Source organism: Euprymna scolopes, chromosome 5, assembly GCF_053919585.1.
Source record: "Euprymna scolopes isolate OS-2025 chromosome 5, ASM5391958v1, whole genome shotgun sequence".
Classification (NCBI taxonomy): Eukaryota; Metazoa; Mollusca; class Cephalopoda; order Sepiida; family Sepiolidae; genus Euprymna; species Euprymna scolopes.
Genome location: NC_136486.1, coordinates 146376206 through 146395632, shown reverse-complemented (window position 1 = coordinate 146395632; position 19427 = coordinate 146376206). Strand labels below are relative to the sequence as shown.

The 19427-nt window shown below is 31.3% G+C and overlaps 2 protein-coding genes across 3 annotated transcripts in view; one reads left to right on the top strand and one right to left on the bottom strand.

The window, feature by feature from the left end:
* Positions 1-12407, bottom strand: part of LOC145277009 (WASH complex subunit 3-like) — a 41543-nt gene extending 29136 nt beyond the window's left edge. The window contains exon 1 of the mRNA XM_080128605.1: positions 12202-12407. Within this exon, the coding sequence (XP_079984731.1) occupies positions 12202-12252 (51 nt within the window). The 5' untranslated portion in view covers positions 12253-12407. The remainder of the gene's footprint in view (positions 1-12201) is intronic.
* Positions 12408-13560: 1153 nt separating this feature from the next.
* LOC145277006 (transportin-3-like) overlaps positions 13561-19427 on the top strand; it is a 188680-nt gene continuing 182813 nt past the window's right edge. For both annotated transcript variants that reach the window (XM_080128603.1, XM_080128602.1), the window contains exon 1: positions 13561-13759. In XM_080128603.1, coding sequence (XP_079984729.1) covers positions 13643-13759 — 117 coding nt within the window. In that variant the 5' untranslated portion in view covers positions 13561-13642. The remainder of the gene's footprint in view (positions 13760-19427) is intronic.

Genomic DNA, 19427 nt, shown 5'->3' with positions numbered 1-19427 from the left:
AAACCCAGAAGCTTGTCAAAACACGGGGCCTCACCCAGACGAGAGCCATCCATCACAATTGATGCCAGATGGGGATCAGAGCGTTGATGATGTAAGGATAGGAGTTTGGTTTTGGATGCATTAAAGGTAACCAGCCACATCTTCCCCCATTGAACCACGCGCTCAAGATCAGAGGAGAGAGAATCAGAGAGAACTTTGTCATTTACAGCCTTTGATGTGTTGCTGTAGATGGTCGTGTCATCAGCAAAGATGTCAACGAATGATTTAAGTATGTGTTTAGGGAGGTCATTGATGTAGATCAGGAAGAGAGTTGGGCCCAGGATTGACCCCTGAGGGACTCCAGCATTTATATTGCAGGCCTCCGATTTTTGTCCATCTACCACTACTCTTATGAGCCTATCGGAGAGAAATGATTTAATGATTGAGAAAACATTTCCAGTTATACCGTAGCTGGAAATCTTGTGAAGTAGACCCTTATGCTATGCCTTGTCGAAGGCGTTTGATATGTCAAGAGCAATTGCTTCTTTTGTGACTTCTTCAAATGGATTCAGTAAGGACATTTTTTTTTTAACCAGTCCCCATTGGTAAGTTGTTAAGGTAGGAATCTTATAGCATCCCAAATTCTCATGTGAAAAAAATGAATGAATCTCTTATTAAAAAATTCTGGTTTGTACGTATAATTTTGCGTCATATATATGCGAGGAAATTTTTTTTCTGATTAATGTTTAAGATGAAAAATATTATGTTTTTCTGAAAAACAGCCAAGTTCGTTTGGCTTATTTTAAAACTGGTAAACATTAATCAGAAGGGATTTTTTTTTTCTGGCCATTCAACATAAAGCAGAATGGTCCGCACAACCCAGAAATAAATAATTTGTAAACAAACCCAATACAAAAATAAAATAAAGATGTTAAAATAAAAAAAAATAGTACTTATGCAGAGAACTTTTTGGAAAGCCATTCCTTAACATGTAGAGGAGATGTTTTCCAACTAATCTGTACTTTCACCTAACAATTTAATAAACAATACGAAGCAAGTGATTTGTTCCATAAGCATTGAAGAAGGATAACAGAAGTTTTTTCTCTGTCTGTGTTTGACTGGGGGAGGGGTTGAGAGAACCACCTCAAATGGAGGAATGTGATTAGTGCCAAGTGAAAAATTCAATAGAATCACAAAAAAACTACCAATTGTATAACTCTATCGTTGATAACATGCAGCTCTTTTATTAAAATTAAATTGATGTCAAACATGCACGTTTACTTAATTACATCGCTATCATAAACAAAGTGAAAAACACTACATAAAATTATTACATTTTCTTGAGGATACTATTTAAGAAGTACATGGTGTAAATAGTTGATATTTTAATAAAGCATATGTATTGATTAGGCATGCAATATTCCAGATCTGTATCTTTTAATAGTTTTTGTGATATGTGATTTTGAAATTAGTATATGTTTATGAGATTTGGTACTTTATCTCTGCCACCAAAATTAAACAGATCAGCATTTTTATTAACTTATAATGAAATAAGTTGCAATTGGAATTGTTTAAAAAAAATAAAATAGGCATAATAATCATTTATATATAGAATTATATTGAATGTTCATATTTACTGTCATTTAATTCAGCTTTATTTGATGATATTTTAAAAATTGCCCATCAGTGCAATGTTGCTATTATAAATGATGCAATGTTCACTTTTCGCACTTCAAAAAAATGAAGGCCGAAATTGAATTAAAAATAATTGTACTTTTACTTCCTATTGTCTTCTTATACTAAGAGCGATGAATCATATTTTGTGACATTTTTACTGGTTACTTTTTTTTTTCAGTTGATTTCAAAGTTGTCATGTTGTACTTTACACATGTTCGTGATTCTTGACCCTCAACAGAATGATGTATCCTGCTGATGTAGCTAGCTGAGTTCAAAATAGACTTTGTAGCCTAGTGGAGGATGCTCTTTTCTTTTCTCTGCAATCTCTTTGCCACAGAAGAGACGTTGCGAACATGTCTCCACTTTATCATTATTTTCATGGCAAGTGCTCGTCTGAGTTTCAATCTATGGTCCCCCCTGTTCTGACTTTCACAAAAAAACACACATCTAGCTGAAACCACTATCAATAATTTCCTCCACTCTTTATCTATGCCTAAACCAAAACGTAGATTCCGTGAACAAAGCTTCTTTCTTAGAACTGCCCACCTGTGAAATTCTGTTCCGTTTTCCTGCTTTCCAACTGACTACAATATGGTCGTCTTCAAGTCCAACATGAACAAATTCTTGATGAGCCATCCCTTTAAGTAATCCAATTTACCAAATTTCCATTACTAACGATAACTACGATATGTTCCCCTTAACCACTCTACACCCATTAACCCTTATCCTCGAGTGGCCTCTGGGCCTTGAAAAGAGGTGATTCCTTTGTAAAAAAAAAAGAAAAACTAAGTTTTGCAATAAGTCAATTAAATCCAATGTCAGATGCTACAGAATATGGTTGAATATCAACAGCAATCATTTCTCTTATCAGATAATGGATCTCTTGTGACATGTGATCATTAGTATTCCAAATTTTTTTTGGCCAATGTTGATTCTATAGTAGTTTGGCGTTTCATTGGAAGGCTCGTAATTACTGCCACTTGTTCCTGCAATATCTATCATTGAATAATCATTGTGCTTCTTTTTCAGATTTGCAACTTTTTCTTCTTTTGAATGAACCTTTCTAAGTTGTAAAAGTTTTTGCTGATTTGCCTCCCTTTGATGTGACGGTTTGACAAAACTTGCAAGCAGCCATATTCTTATTCTAAGGATTGACATCAAATTATTTTCCAGCAAAAACTGGTTGTCATAATAGTTGAAGGTTGTTGTCAATTTTTACGTATTTAAATTACTTATGTCTGATACCTAATTAGTAATTTATCTCAATAAAATACACATTATTTAAACCATAAAAATAAAAATATATATGTAATTGAAAACATTGCCAGGGCCACTGCGAAAAAGGTAAGTTCTCTCTACCATGCTAGAAAACTACTGACACCTGAAAGTATCCTGTACCTCTATAAGGCCACCATTCGCCCATGTATGGAGTATTGCTCTCACATTTGGGCTGGTGCATCTGCTGCTAGTCTCTCGCTCCTAGACAAGGTTCAAAAGAGAGTCGCCAATCTAATAGGCCCTGAACTGGCATCTAAGCTTCAGCCTCTGTCCCATTGACGAAACGTTGCATCCCTCTGCCTGTTCTACAAGTATTTTAATGGTGAATGCTCTGACGAACTGCAGACACTTGTGCCCCCACGACGTAGACACCCTCGACAAACCCGACAGGCAGCTAAATCCCACCCCCACACGGTAGAGATCCCTAGATGTAGAAGATCTTTCTACTCCAGTAGTTTCTTCCCCAGAACTGCTAAACTCTGGAATTCCATTCCAGGTTCCTGCTTCCCTAACTGTACTGACATGCAGAAGTTCAAGTGTAACGTGAACCGACATCTTGCTGACCAAATCCCAACATAGTGCCCCAATAGTTGGTGCCCCTGATAGTAGCCCCAGACACCAAAGTGGCAATATGCCTTGTTTGGGGTGAAAATGTTAAAAAAAAAAAAAAAAAAAAAAAAAAAGAATGGTAGCAAGAGTCCAAAAATGAGGAACAAGAATATGACTAATGAAGAATGCTTTATTTTCAGTTCGTACATCGTCGCAATTTACTGTACAATTCCTCAACATGAAAACTGCAAGGTAAAGTAATAATTTTCTTTGAAAGTGATTTAAAGTAAAAAATATTAATGTTAATTCGATAGGAAGAAAAAGAGGGAAATTTTCCATATGTTTACATCTTTTGAATTCAGTGCAGTTGTGAAAGTCTTCATGTTAACAGAATGTCATGCCTGTTGTTTGATAATATGGTGTAGACGATGCATAGGCCATCCACAACTTTTGTAGATACCTTTGTAGCAAGGTGTTCTTTTTTCAGGATGAAGGTGCTGGCCCCACACCCAACATTCCCAGAAGGTACAGACAGCATCTAGCCTTCCCAAATGGTCACCCATCTGGTACTGGCCAGGCTCAACGTTGCTTAACTTCGGTGATCTGGCGAGAACCTGTGTGTCAACGTGATTGTGCCATACGGAGATGATGCATGTCTCTTCGATAAATTTTTACTGGCAAGAAAAAGAGGGAGTTAAATTGTGTCCGTTTATTAATATCAGTATCATTGATGACAACAAAATTTGCTGATAAATTGACATTAGAAAACAGATTAATCAGTAATCGTCTGATTATCAAAGGCTGATTAATCAGTAATTGGTATATACATATATACATATATATATATATATGATGGCTGCAAATTTTGGTTCAATTATTGCAATTGCTTGATTATTTATGTGTAGCAAATGAAAACACAGTAAGATTTTGAAGGTTTGAAACAACAATGCCAACGATTTTCTTTCATTTTGTCTTAATGGTGTCAGCTACTGACATTTTAAACATGGTTGAGTTTTGAAACAGGAAATCAAATGCAATATTTTTGTCTCCTCTTTCTTTCTGCTTCCTTCATCAATGGTCAGTACACAGAGCCATTCAAAGAACATTTGAAAAACCTAAGAGACGTGTACTTCAGCTAGTTGATAAAGATTAATCATCAAAACTGTTATCAATAATTTAAAAAATTATATTTAAATGCATAGAGAAATGTGTAAATGTTTGCATAGTTACTTATATTACATTTTCTTTTTTACCTCTGACATCACCTGCTCTCTTTTTCTCTGGCAACTGGTTCAATATAATACAAAAAAGTTAACTGACTGACTGTTTGACCGAATTTCAGAGTTGGCTTTTAAACAACTAACAATAAAAAAGTAATTTTTTTGCCTCATAAATTTTATCACTGATAATCCCAAGAGAATGACTATTATAATATTGTTTTACCATAACAGTCGGTGTCATAAGGAATTTGATGATGCAAATTTGAAGTGTATCTGACTTTCAGCCTGAAACACACACACATTAAGATTTTCCTTTATATAAGATAATAAAATTATATTCCTGTATTTGTTTATTTGTTTGTTCACAATTTGATTAATATGTACAAAATGTAGTTTCACAAATTATTTTTCATACTGAAAGCGAATGTTTACACACTTTTGTTCAGCATGATTTCTAAATATACTATTTATTCAAAGGAAATCTATGTTAAAGACGTAACCTCATTTGTATATTACTAGCTTCATGTTATTGCTTGTTGTAATAAAATTGTTCTAATTAGAAATGTATTTAAATTTAATTTATTTAATTTATTTTTAATTTAATTTACATGGAATTTAATTTATTTTTAATTTAATTCACATAGAATTTAATTTATTTTTAATTTAATTCACATAGAATTTAATTTATTTTTAATTTAATTCACATAGAATTTAATTTATTTTTAATTTAATTCACATGGAGTTTAATTTATTTTTAATTTAATTCACATGGAATTTAATTTATTTTTAATTTAATTCACATGGAATTTAATTTATTTTTATCATTATTACTTCACACCAATTGCCTTTAAAAACGGAAGTAAATTTATTTATTTATTTAAGTTATAAGAGTTATTTTCCCATAAAGCTATGAAGTTTACTTCTCATTTAATTTTCATAGACGAAAATGGATGCATTTTATGCTTCAATAAATCCAACAGGAAAATCGTAACAAGTTAGGATATTCGGTGTATCTTAAATAGTATGTGACTAACTCCTTGGTCTGTCAATATGTTTCAACCTGGCAAAGACGAGTATATACAGCTAATAAATAATAAGATAAATGTGTTCAATTTATTTTGTTTCTATATTTTTTATTTAACTTTTCTTTTAAAGGTTCAAAAAATAAAAAAAGTCTGGTAAGTAAAAGGTTTACAGTAAAAGGTCTTTCTTGAAAAGCATGCATGCCATTGTATAATAAGTAGTCAGATAAGCAAGATATATATGTACATCTAATATAGATTTTGTCCGTCCGTCAGTTACGATTTTTTTTTTAACATTAATACATTGTGGAATTTGTCTTGTTTCAGAATATCAGCGATTTTAAGTACTTTTAGAAATAAAGAAAACTGCATTAATAATAATAATAATAATAATAATAATAATAATAATAATAAATTCTTAACAAAGAAAGCGAATGACATAATTGGAAATTGAAACCAAAACCTTGAGATCTTCAGTTCGAGGTTCTAACCTATTTGAACTTCCTTATAAAAAAACGGCTCCGTTCAGTCTTCTTAGATTATGGATACTCACTGGAGGGTGCCTGTGCATGAAATTATTGTGGCAAGAGTTGCACAATCTCTAACCACACCTCTCCCGAGTCGGCACCGTCTTAACTCCAGTTGCAAGTATATGTAAGTTCAGGACAACTGGAAACAATGCCGAGATAAGTGGAAAACACATACAGCACCTAGCATTCTCAAATGGTCCCCCATCTGATCCTGGCTAGGCTCATCGTTGCTTAACTTTGGTGATCTTGCAAGAACCGGTGTGTCAATGTGATTGTACTATATGTGACTGCCATATAGAGCTTAAACCGTTACCTTAATAAACTATAATTTTGTGTGACCTGATGGGTTTATGATTTATGAATGAATAAATATTATCAAATTATATTATCTATATTATCATCTTGTGATGACAGTTGTTGATGAGTATAAATTTGAAGCACATAGCATCAACACCTGTGTGCTTCAAGCATCTATTCAGGGCTACACCCTCTTCCTAAACTTCATAAATGATCGTCCAAGTTACATTCTAAGATCATTCATTGATATCTATACATACAATAAAATTATCTATGGCAGCACTTTGAAGAGCATTGATAATCAAAATCTTTCTAACTTTCTTCTTACTTGGAGCACGTGGTGCAATGGGAACAAAAAGTGGTTTGTTAATATTAACACCTTTAAAACGAAGCTTCTTCCTTTTCACCACTCGGATCCTCACTTCTCTCCAATTGAAATAAAATACTCTCTTCTTTGACGAAGCCCCATTCTTTGATAAGCTTTTAGGATTGCCTTTCATCCTAAATTTGAAATGGAAATCTTACATCCTATCTGTTGGTAAGACTGCTTTAAAAAAGAAATCGTTCTAACGATACAGAAAGTACATCACTCCTGATGCAATTCTTGATTTGTACAAACAAGTCCTAAGATGAAGTACTGTTGTCATATCTGGAAAGATACCGCTTGATACACTCTTTCTTGTCTTGACAAAATACAAAATTGACCGTAATCTATTGGGAGATGATATCTTCTTGTCCCTACATCCTCTTTAACACAGAAAAGATGCTGCTAGCCTCTGTCTACTGTATCATTATGTTCATGATTACAGCTCAGCCAAGCACCTATCTCTTCTGTCTCACCTGAAAAATATTCACAGCAAACACTCGTCTATTTACAACCACAGCTAAGAACTTTTTTTTTAAAATCTTTTTACCAAATAAAATCAAACAAAACTTCCATAAACAAAGTTTCTTTCCTAGAAAATCCAATATGTAGAACAAAATACCACAAGTCTGCTTTTCAACTGACTACAGCATGGTCATTTTCAAGTCTAATATAAACAAGTACTTATTAGGTCGTCCATTTAGATAATCAGTTTCTCTTCTGCTCTTTCCATCCATTGTTTCTGATACTTTCGTGATGGCGATCATCATTCAACTGACAATCTTTAACTTTTATCCTCGAGTGCCCCCCCAGCCTTGATAAGTGGTGACCTATCAGTAAAAAAATAAATAAAATAAATAACAAAACAAGAATAAATAAATAAATAAATAAATAAATAAAGTATTATAAATAGTACCTACTTATTTTCCTCCCAACCAGAGGAAAAAATTAGACACATTTTGATATACCGAGGTAGAGAGGCGTCCAGTTCCTTAAAAATAGCAACTCTGAGTGGAAACAAAAATAATTGACTCACTCAGGGAGGATTCCTTCTCATCTGACTAAGGACAACAGATACTACACTGTGATCAATCCCAAAGGAATACTAATGTCTATAATAGGTTTGTTCAATTTTTTTTACAGGGAAGTCACCACTTATCAAGGCCCGAAGATAACTCGAGGATAATGGTTAATGACTGTAAGGCAGTCACCTGGACAACAGCATAGTAGCCATTAGGTGAAAATTGGATAGAGTTTGATTATTTTAGAGGACGGCTCAACAAGAACTTGTTTACATTGGACTTGAAGATGACCATATTTTAGTCAGCTGGAAAGCAGGCCAGTAGAACACAGTCTCACAGGCGGGCAGTTCTAGGAAAGAAACTTTGTTCATGGAATTTGCGTTTAGATTTAGGCACAGATAGAGGGCGAGGGGAGAGGGTAATTGTTCAAATTACTTCCTCAAAGTGATTTTCATCATGGTTGTACGTCTGCCTTGTAGGAAGTAAAATTACTGGACAGAATTTTATGAAATTTGGAACTATAAACTGTTTGATGCCTACTGCTTCCATACGAAAGTAAAATGTGACACAAGGTTGTTTTTAAATTTCATACGGTGAAAATAAATGATCCTTTTGATTTAAAAACTCCTCTTCCCAGGACCCAGCACCTGATAATCTCGCTAATTTAAGTAAATGCGAAACTAATTATGAAATTACATTAAAAAAACAAACAAGGGGTACATGCTGAATATATACTTTATTGGTGCCCCCCCCCCCGTACATTTCATTGGAAAAGGTCTAAATTAGAGGAGGGTTAAAAAATTTTTCCAAAAAGGTAATATAAAATTATGGTGCTTATGTATAAAACCTGTTTTTATTTTAAAGATTATAACATGCTAGACGTTTTGGAGCCAAACTCCATTTCACGGAATCTGAAGAAAAGCACTTTTAAAATGATGCTAGTATTATCAGCTTATTTCCTGAATATGTAATATTGAAAATAAGCCAATGAACTACTTAAAAAGGTGTTAAAAAGTGTCCCTCTATTAATACTTAATACAAGTTAGAAAAGCATTTCATCCAAGGCATGAAAATTGTTAAACAAAATGTTTTTACTATAGACTTTAAAATTAAAGGTACAAGATTCAATTTGAAATTTATTTATCTTCAAAGTGCATTTTTATAAATTTTACAAAGTAAGGTATAAAAATTTAATTTAAGTTGAATCAAAAAATTACCTTGGATTTATTTTATGTAATGTACATTCTGTTGCACTTAAAAAAAAAATCATTGAAAATTTTATATCTATATCATTAATTGCTAGATGAAAGATAATGTTTTTAAATTGCAACAAAATGTACATTACATAAAATAAATCCAAGGTAATTTTTTGATTCAATTTAAATTAAATTTTTATACCTTACTTTGTAAAATTTAGAAAAGTGCACTTTGAAGATAAATAAATTTCAAATTGAATCTTGTACCTTTATTTTTAAAGTCTATAGTAAAAACATTTTGTTTAACAATTTTCATGCCTTGGATGAAATGCTTTACTAACGTGTATCTTATCTTTTTAAGATTATATTTTAAAACTCGACTTTTCTCTATTTCAGTTTGTATTTCTCCTCGCACCACAACTCATTTTTGCAACGCCCTCTTTGTAATACAGGTCTGAATAATGAGAAAATCTGAATTTTTTTTTAACAAAAACTTTAAAATAACTTTTTTAGATTAAATTTTTTAAAACTTCTTTCAGAATAGAAAATCTTAAAAATTTAATAAGGAACATATTTCATATAGGTTTCATTAACAAATATTCAGTACATAACGAGAAAAATAGAGATGAAAATTTCAAAAGAACTGTATAACTGGTTACGGTCAATAGTAGTCCTCACCAGCGAAAGTCTTTGTTATTGTTATTCTATTATTATCATTATTATTTAGGTACTCATGCAGAGAGTGATCCGTGCTGAAATAATAACGTTATTATTTAAAAAGCCATTCTTAACATAGGGAAGGGAAGGTGTTTTGTACCTATTCTGTACTTTAACCTTACAATTGAATAAAAAAACATAAAATTTTAATTAAATGTGGAAATACGATTTAAAAAATAGCGCGGATCACTCTCTGCATTAGCACTATTATTTAAAACATTTTGTGTCCTCCTGCTCTTTCGCGCGAGGACTAACTTGATTTGGAAGCCTAAAACGTTCCGTTCAGCGTAAATCTTTTAAAAAAATACTATTTTTATGCCTATACACAATTTTATAAAAAATCATAATCTGTCCTTGTCAATTCAATTTTTATTTATCCTACAACTTCAATAAACCTTTAAAGTACTTTTATTTCTTTCATGTCTTGATATTATTATTGATATTATTATTATTATTATTATTATTATTACTACTACTTCGATCAGTAAATCTAAGATATTCTTAATTTTGTCCAATGCTCAACAGCAACAGGTCATTTTACAATAATAAAATCTGCAATAAAATATATTAAATCTTGAAACTTTAAAAAACAAACAAAAATTACACATGATATTTACACCAAGAAACTGTCTTTTACACGAATAAAATTAAAAAAAAAAAAAAGATAATTTCTTTACAAGTTTTCAAAGGTATATTTATTTGATAGGTTAATTCTTATTTCAGTCACGTAAATTATTTAGAGTGAAATGAGTGTTGGAGCAACTTATGGTGTTTATTTATTAAATAAATTGGTACTTGCACAGTTTAACCAAGACATTTAAAAAATGAAAATATCGAAAAAAGTTTAAATTGTATGCATCCGTTATGGAACGAAGTTCTCCGAAAAAAAAAAAAAAAAAAAAAATCACTTAATTTCATCAAGTAGTTCTTTTTTTTTTTTTTTTTTTTTTTTTGTTTTTTTACAGCGAAAAAACAATTTGTTATGATACCGAGCAAAATGTTCGATTTTTAGGAAGAAAAGCTAGTGTTAAAGATGGGGAGGGGTGTCGGCGCTTTAACTGGAGTTATCTCACCGTTAGCGTGTTTAATAAATTTTATGATGGCTGACTTTAACGCGCTTTCATAAAAACGTGTTTTTTCCGCTGCAAAAAAAAAAACAGCAAAAATAAAAACAAAAGAAAAACTACTCGATCAAATGAAAGTGAATTTTTTTTCACAGATCTTCAGTCCAAAACGGATATAACCTTTTTTTTCTCGATATTTTCATTTTTTAATGTCTTGATTAAACTGTACAAGTACCTTTAAATTAAACTATGTTTCAGTCATAAATAATAATAAAAAACAGCATTAAAGTATTGTCAAATTTAAACACTGAAATAAAAAAAAAATTGTAATTTTTATAAATGGAACTTGATGTCGCTTTGTTAAACTCAGAGCAAGTGAAGTAATCTTGAGAATTGAGTGACGCCCTTCTTCTCTACATATCTGTGTAATAGCTTCTGGCGCCTTTGGGTCGTCCTCAGCTATAGTCGATTACGTTGCTTTTTTTTTTTTTTGACAAGTTGAACCTAACCTAAGGGCATATAACCCAAGTTAAAGGTCCCATATACTAAACTAGAAAATGATGAACTTGAGTTATGTGCCCTTAGAATAGTTTTGCATTTGTTTATAAAGATGGTGACTATATTATTTTGACAGAGTCTGCATTTCGGCATTTTGCGTGTACGTTGAGACTGGTGAAAACTTCCGTGTTTTTAATGTTATTTGTTCTTTGTTTACTAAAACGTGTTTTTATTTGTTTATTTGGTGCTAATGCAGAGAGTGCAGTGATCGGCGCTATTTTTTTAAATCGTATTTCCACGTTTAAAGTTTTATGTTTTTTTTAAATTCAATTGTAAGGTTGAAGTACAGAATAGGCACAAAACACCCCCCCTCCCCACGTTAAGAATGGCTTTTTAAATAATAACGTTATTATTTCAGCACGGATCACTCTCTGCATGAGTACCGTTTATTTTGAGTAAAATAAAAAGAAAAAGTTTGGGTACAAATGTTCACTATATAATTTAGGTGACTTAAATAGGAAATAACCTATTTGATTCTAAGAAAACTAAAGATCGAATTCTTAGAAAGAGGGCGTGTAAAATAAATAAAGTTTAAAATTAAATGTAAAAGTCAGATTAAATCAATTGATTTTTTTAAATTAAAAAATACTGTCAATATTAACAGAAAAAAAAAACAAGATAACGAATAACAAGATTTAAAAACTGAATTGGTCCGACGCCCCGTCAGCTTAACATACGCCCATAACAACAAATTCGTTCTTCAAAATAAATAATGATAACGTCTTTACCTTTGTATAATCTATCCCTGCGCCGACTAAAGGTAAACCGTCTGCATCCATATCGGTTTCTTGTTTCTTTTTTAACGACCGAAAAGTCGGTATTAATGGATATAAATTATTTTCCTAATCATTAAAAAAAAAAGCTAGAAGAAAGAAAAAAAACACCTCGAAACTACGAACGGAAGTGACCTCTATGATGACATCGCTGACCTTTCTAAATGACATATTAGATTTGTTGCGTTACTATTATTATAACTTTTTAAAATCACATTTTTATTATTCAAGAAAAAATAACGATTATTATTATTTATGTATAATTAAAAATATACCGATTTAGTGAAAAATAAACAAATAAATAAATAAGTGGCAAGCACATATATTAATTTTCCCAGCGTCGCCTATGTAAATCGAAGGCCGTTCCACTAAAGTTAACTGACCTGTTGACGTCACAGTATAAAGTAAACCGACCATGGTTAGGCGATAGACGACTATTACGAGGATTAGTTTTAAATGGGTATATTTTAAAATTAATAATTAAATATATTAAAAAAAATAAATAAAACTTCACTACAGTATTTTTCACACAAAGAAATATTCCCTGTTAAATACTCGTGTCCAAATATAAAATAATTCTTTATCCTTCGGAAAAGAAAATACAATCACTTTTGGACCAGCTTTATACATTCCTCAGCAATTTCTGTGAGTTGAAACAGAAAATAATTACAGTAGAACCTCAGAATACAGCATTTAAAATGAGTAACAAAATACAGCACAATATATAATACATATGTATATAATCAAATAACATTATTAATAATACCGTAAGGCGGTGTAAATAACGTAAACAGGGGCCAGAAAATAATCGTATTCCACATCGTAACCAGAAAAAAGCGTAACATAGGGCCACCGTATCCCGAGGTTCTACTGTATACTCGTAATAGTCGTCTATCGCCTGTGGCCATTGCACTTAATTCTGTGACGTCAGTAGGTCACGCGACTTTAGTGGAACAGCCTTCTATTTAAGTAGGCCACGCTCGAGTAGGTTTATACGTGTGATCGCAAAAAAAAAATATATCTAAATAATTTATATTTAATCTCATCAATTATTTTTTTTAATCCCTTGTGGTTATTTTCGGATAATAAACCGAAAGAATGGTGTTTATTTTTACTTCTGGTGTTTGAAGGAACAGTACAACCACATTCAATTTTAGATTAAAATGCTACATATATTTTAATAGCCAATTCTTATATTTAAAAGTCAATATCTTAATTTAGAGATTAAATTAAACGAAACCGTAAGAACTATTTTCATTTCGAAGCAAGAAGTCGGCAATTTTGTGCTGAATTCTACCGGAAATATTATATGAACTTCCGGTTTGGACACAGAGTTTTCTGACAGTCAAAAAATTGGCAGCCGCATCTTCCGTTTTTCTCGATATCGGATACAAAAATGGAGAACTCGCCGCCTTTAGAGACGGTACATCAAGCTCTCCAGGCATTGTATAACAATCCTGATGTTGCAGGCAAAGAAAAAGCGTCCGTATGGCTTGGAGAACTTCAAAGATCGGTATGTTATCAGATTTCTATTCTGTGCATGTGTTCTCTTGTTTCGGGTGGTAATCAAAACCCGGTTTTTACTTCTTTCTTAAAACCATCGTTTTCATGTTCAGTGAGATCTTCTGATGAAACTTTATTTTACTGTGTGTTTTTATTTTGATTCAGTTTTGCTGTATTTTAGATTATTTTGAAATTATCATCTAGTTTAAAAATAGAAAAAAAAGATCATTATTTTTCAGGTATTTTACAAATTCCTTACTATCGCTTTCTTTATTCACCCATTTTTGATCCACAGGAATATTTTGTCCCTTATTATGGCATTTTAAGTTATTTCTTTTAACGTTTATTTAAAGCTAAATAAATATTTACTCAAACAATCGTTCATTTGTGCCAGGAGTCCGAGTAATCCAAATTATCGATCCTCGTACAAAACATTCCGAAACATAATTGTTTTGATTTCTGATTTAAGTCTAACCATCAATTGGTGCTTGTTAAAATACAGTCGACAGATCGATTTAATATATATATATATATATATATATATATGGTAAATTTTCAGAATAGGTCCAAGGTCCACCTCCACAATTTTCTTTTAAATGACGACTTTGAAGGTTTTAGGCCATGCTGAATACGAAAATCGCCTTGAAATTTTGCAGAAATAATTAGTTTATCGAGATATAAAAAGTTGTATTATGCATTGTATTCTTTGGCGGCCATCTTTGTTACGCGCGTAGATTTGTTTATGGAGTGCAGTGCACGCACGCGCGTAAAAACGATGGCCGCCAAAGAATACAATGCATGATACAAGTTTTTATATCTCGATAACTACTTATTTCTGCAAAATTTCAAGGCGATTTCCGTATTTAGCATAGTAGAAAACTTTTAAAAGTCGTCATTTAAAAGAAAATTGCTGAGGTGGACATAATTTAAAAAAATACCCATTAGGTCTGACTTTTGTTTTAGCCGATAGCGATTTTTTTTTTTTTTTTTTTTTTTTTTTTTTTTTTTTTTTTTTTTTTTTACTAAAAATACAATAGTAGTTGTTCAACTCGATGAATTTTCATAATTTTTTTAATATATTAGTATTTTAGATATAACAATTAAGTACTGTTGCTTTTTTTTCTTAAAAGCACATACAGGAGAACTTCGGGATGCGACATTAAAAATCAGTCTATAATTACACATGTATTTAATCATAACACTGTAAGGCGGGGCAAATACCGTAACCAGGGGCCAAAAACATCGTATTCCAGATCGTAACATAAAAACGTATCTTAAAACCACCGTATCCCGGGGATCTACTGTTTACTATCTTAACAAGCAACCAACAATTATGTTTCGAAGTGTTTTTTTTTTTTTTTAGATGAGGATTGATTGATAAATTGAATTATCTGCAATAGAGCTGGTATCGAATCGAATACAATATGGAACTAATAATTATAAACAGTAGACAATAAGATGATTGCAATATGAGTTACTGGGAAATAAGAATGAATAAATTAATGAATGAAAAACTGGAAATTTTTTAACTTCGAACAACACTCATTTGGTAAACGTGTATTTTCATGACTCCTGTAATTTTATCAGATAGACAGGTCCCATGCTATTTTCATTTTTTTTTTTTTTTTTTTTTTTATCTAGATTCTAGTATTTTCATGTTTGACGGTATCTTTTGTTTATTGAATGGTTAGTACAGAATAATTACAAAACACCTTCCCGATGTTAAGAATGGATCTCTAATAACATTATTTCAGTATGGTGCCTTCTCTGCATAAATACCGATATACGGTAGCTCAAAATGTTGTTTATTTATTTTTAAAATATTATGACATACTGACCGCATTGGCGGTAAAATCAATTTAGTTTACGAATGAACACTTTAAAATGGTAAATTAGCTAACATACTGGCATAAATTTAAGATGTAAATCTAGTTAATATTTAAATTGGGACAGAAAATGACTCGTACAAAAGGAAGTCTTTTTAGTAAATAATATAAAAATAATTGGTGCTAGTGCAATAGTGCATGCAGTGCACTTCCTGATCCGCGCTATTTTTTAAATCGTATTTCCAAGTTTAATTTAAGGTTTATTTTTTTTTTATTCACTTGTAAGGTTAAAGTATAGAATAGGTACAAAACACCTTCCCCTCCTTATGTTAAGAATGGCTTTTTAAATAATAACGTTATTATTTCAGCACGGATCAATAAGTGCACTACTGCAGTTACTAGGTGTGTCAGAAATTTCGTGAAAAATAGTGAATAATTCCACCCCGTCTTTCCAAGCTTATAACTCCTCGAAAAATGTAATTCAAGCCCTAATTTTTTTTTTCGATTAAAGGATTAAAGGACCAAGGTTTCATTAACAAAAAAAAAAAAAAACTTTTTTTTTTAAGTTTTAAACATCGGACTTTACAGGTAAATTTCTAAAAAAACACTACTTTTTTTTGTTTTAAATTTGAATACATTATTTACTGACCTTTTCTCTTCAATTTGTGATATATAAAACTTTGGTGAGTAAATTAATTATTTACTTTTTAATAGACACTTGAAAATGGGGGGGGGGCGTGAATTAAAAAAAAAACGTTTGTCTAAAATATTATATTGGGTTTATTGGAAAGAGTATAAAATTTCACATTGACCCTGAAAATATCGTAAAAATAGAATCAATAGAAAATTTTGATAGATTTTTAAAGTTTAAAAATTGAAAAATATTGAGTTCGTAAAATTCATTACTGTTTAAAAAAAAAAAAAAATTCTATTACTTTTAAAACAACTTTTTTGAAGTATAATCTATAAAGAAAATAAATAACCCACTTTTAAAAGAGAAATTACGAGTTTTTTTTATATTTTATTCGCAGTTTCGTGTTAGGGGTGTCAAAAATTCCTACAAAAATTCTGATACACCTACTGCACTAGTACCAAATAATTTATTAAAAACAAAAAAAAAAATATATTGGTAACGGCGCAGTATCTTTCCACCCTAAAAAAAATTCTTTAAGATTACCACTAAGGATGCTGAAAACGAAAATAACGTTTAGAATTTCAGGAAACGAGTAGTTTCCAAGATATAAAGAAATTAGTTTCAGAATGAGGGGGATCAATTTTCTATATTAATTCAACGTCAAATGAGCACCCACTTTATGGCCATCTTTTTTTTTGGGGGGGGGTATTTGATAATTGTGGCTTGGTAGACCAACACAAAACATACCTTAAAATTTGTTTTGATCAGGTTTTCGGGTGTTCTGGAAACGAATATCACATTTAAATTTTCTGCAAATAAGTAGTTTTCCGGGTAGTAAGCAATGTAATTCTCTGTTATAAGTGATGGCCATTGTTGTACGTACAAGCGCGCATATTTTATGTTACCGTGCTTTTCTTTTTTTCTTTTTTTAATTAAATTGTCAGGTGAAATTGCAGAATAGTTACAAAACATTTTCCTTTCCATGTGTTAATACTTTCAAAATAATGTCATTATTTTAACACGTTAACATAAGTACCCATAATTTTTGTATATCGCAATAAATTATGCCCGAGGTGTTTTTCAGTTAGTTTAGTTTTTCTTGTCAATGTGTACTAGAGTACCAACAAAAGAATTTAAAAACATTTTTTTTTTTTTTTCTTGGTATATTCCGCACAGTTTTGAATAGGCACGGCCAAAACGGGAGGGAGGGAGTATTTTTTGACAGTCTCTCTTTAAAAATCTACCAAAAATCAAGTTATTATCAAATCAATATAAAATTGTCACCGATTATTAAGTGAAGAATGAACTTTATAATGGTGTATTTAAAAAGAAAATTTTTTTCATAATCAATATTTATATGTTTTTGCCCCCCCCCCACACACACACTTTCTTTATTTGTGGTTACAAATCTGCTTAAAACAATCAGCTGTGTATTGTGGGGAAGGTGAGGATTGTAGAAAAATAAAAAAATAAAAAATAAAAAAACTGTGCACGTATCAGATTTTCAGGTTAAAAATCCGAATTTTGAATGTGTTTAATTTTACATCTTTTGTGTTTTGAAGTGTGAAATCCGTTGAATATGTTTTCAGATTAGCAAAAAAAAAATATTTTCATTATTTTTACGAAAAACACTACTTTTAAGTCTTTGAAAAATAAATTAATAATATTGCTAATATACAATTAAATAGGAAATGCTTTGAAGAATCGATACCAAAAAAGAAAAACATTAATAAATAACCACGCATTTTACTAAAATTACGATAATTTCTTTTGGCAATTTATTACATAATATTACCTCAGCTATGGTAGGCCATAAGGCATACTAACAGTTTTTGTATTTAAAAACAAGTGTTATCTTCCCCTTTTCCTTTTTGCTGTGACTTGTGCATGACTTGGTTTAAAGTGTGGGCGACTTGCATCTACCACACTCTCTCGTCCAGAAATACTTGGTCCTGATGGCAAGACAGGGTCAAGACGACCAAGCGTGATACTTGATGCAGAAGTTGTCTCCAACATATTCGGCGCCTAGCATTCCCAAAATAGTCACCTATCTGGTACTGGTCAGCCTAATCGTTGCTTAACTGCGGGGTTTATGTAGCCAACAAATGTGTGCGTGTGTGTGTGTCACTTATGAAAAAGAATTAAACCCTTATAAAGTTGATTGATCAATAAATCGTCAATACAAAAATACATGGAAATTTACAGAACTAAATGAACTTCATTTAGTCCTGTAAATTACTCTTCTATCCACCTGGATGTTTTTGGTATTTTAACTTAATTTTAAAGCATTTATTAAGCTTGAAACACAAGTAATGCTGAGTACCTAAGTTGAAACTAAAACAAAGATGGCGACATGAAGCTGCTTCCTTGAAAATAAATAAAAATGCTAATAGATATGCACCTAATGTCATGGTGATATACATTTGGTGGATTACTACTAGTATTTTTATTGAGTTTTCACCGATTCTCGTGATTTCAAAAGTGAAACCTTCATGTCGTAGTCTTTATTTTCACTTTAACTCACAGCATTACTTGCGTTTCAAACTTAATAAACGTTCTAAAATAAGTTAAAATACCAAAAACTTATCCAGGTAGGTAGAAGAGTAGCTTGTTTTGGTAACATTTTATTATTATATATTTATTTCTTGACCATTTTTCGTCTTGTTGTCTCTCGTAAAAATACCCCAGATCCATAAAAAATGAACTTTTCTATTGTTTGATAACAGTTAATCTCTACTTTTAGATAAAAGGAACTTTGCGTGAGTTCGTTTCCTATGGACTCCAAAACACTGAAATAATTTCCCTAAATCAGATTTTGATCTGATATAGATAGCCACGTGTCATCGCGGAAAAGATTTATCAAGACGAGACCTACAGGTCGGGTCAGGATGAAACTATAACTGAGAAATTGATGCATTTCAAGTTCTCACCTTTTTTTTTTTTGTTTTTTTGTTAAATCATGTTTGAAATAACATCACATGTTATTTCGTCTGAATAAAGAAAAAAAGATTTTACATAATTCCCACAGTGATATTTTAGCGGCCAAACCCAACAGTACATAACCGAGGATCGAGCCTCATCTACCTTTTCTATTTAATCCATAAAAAATTAAATAACAATTTTTAAAATTTATTTACAGCATAGCTATCCTGCATTACTGATTTCTGTAAAGTGTGTAAATTATAAAAAAAGTAAGACGCAATACTCTCTGTAATATT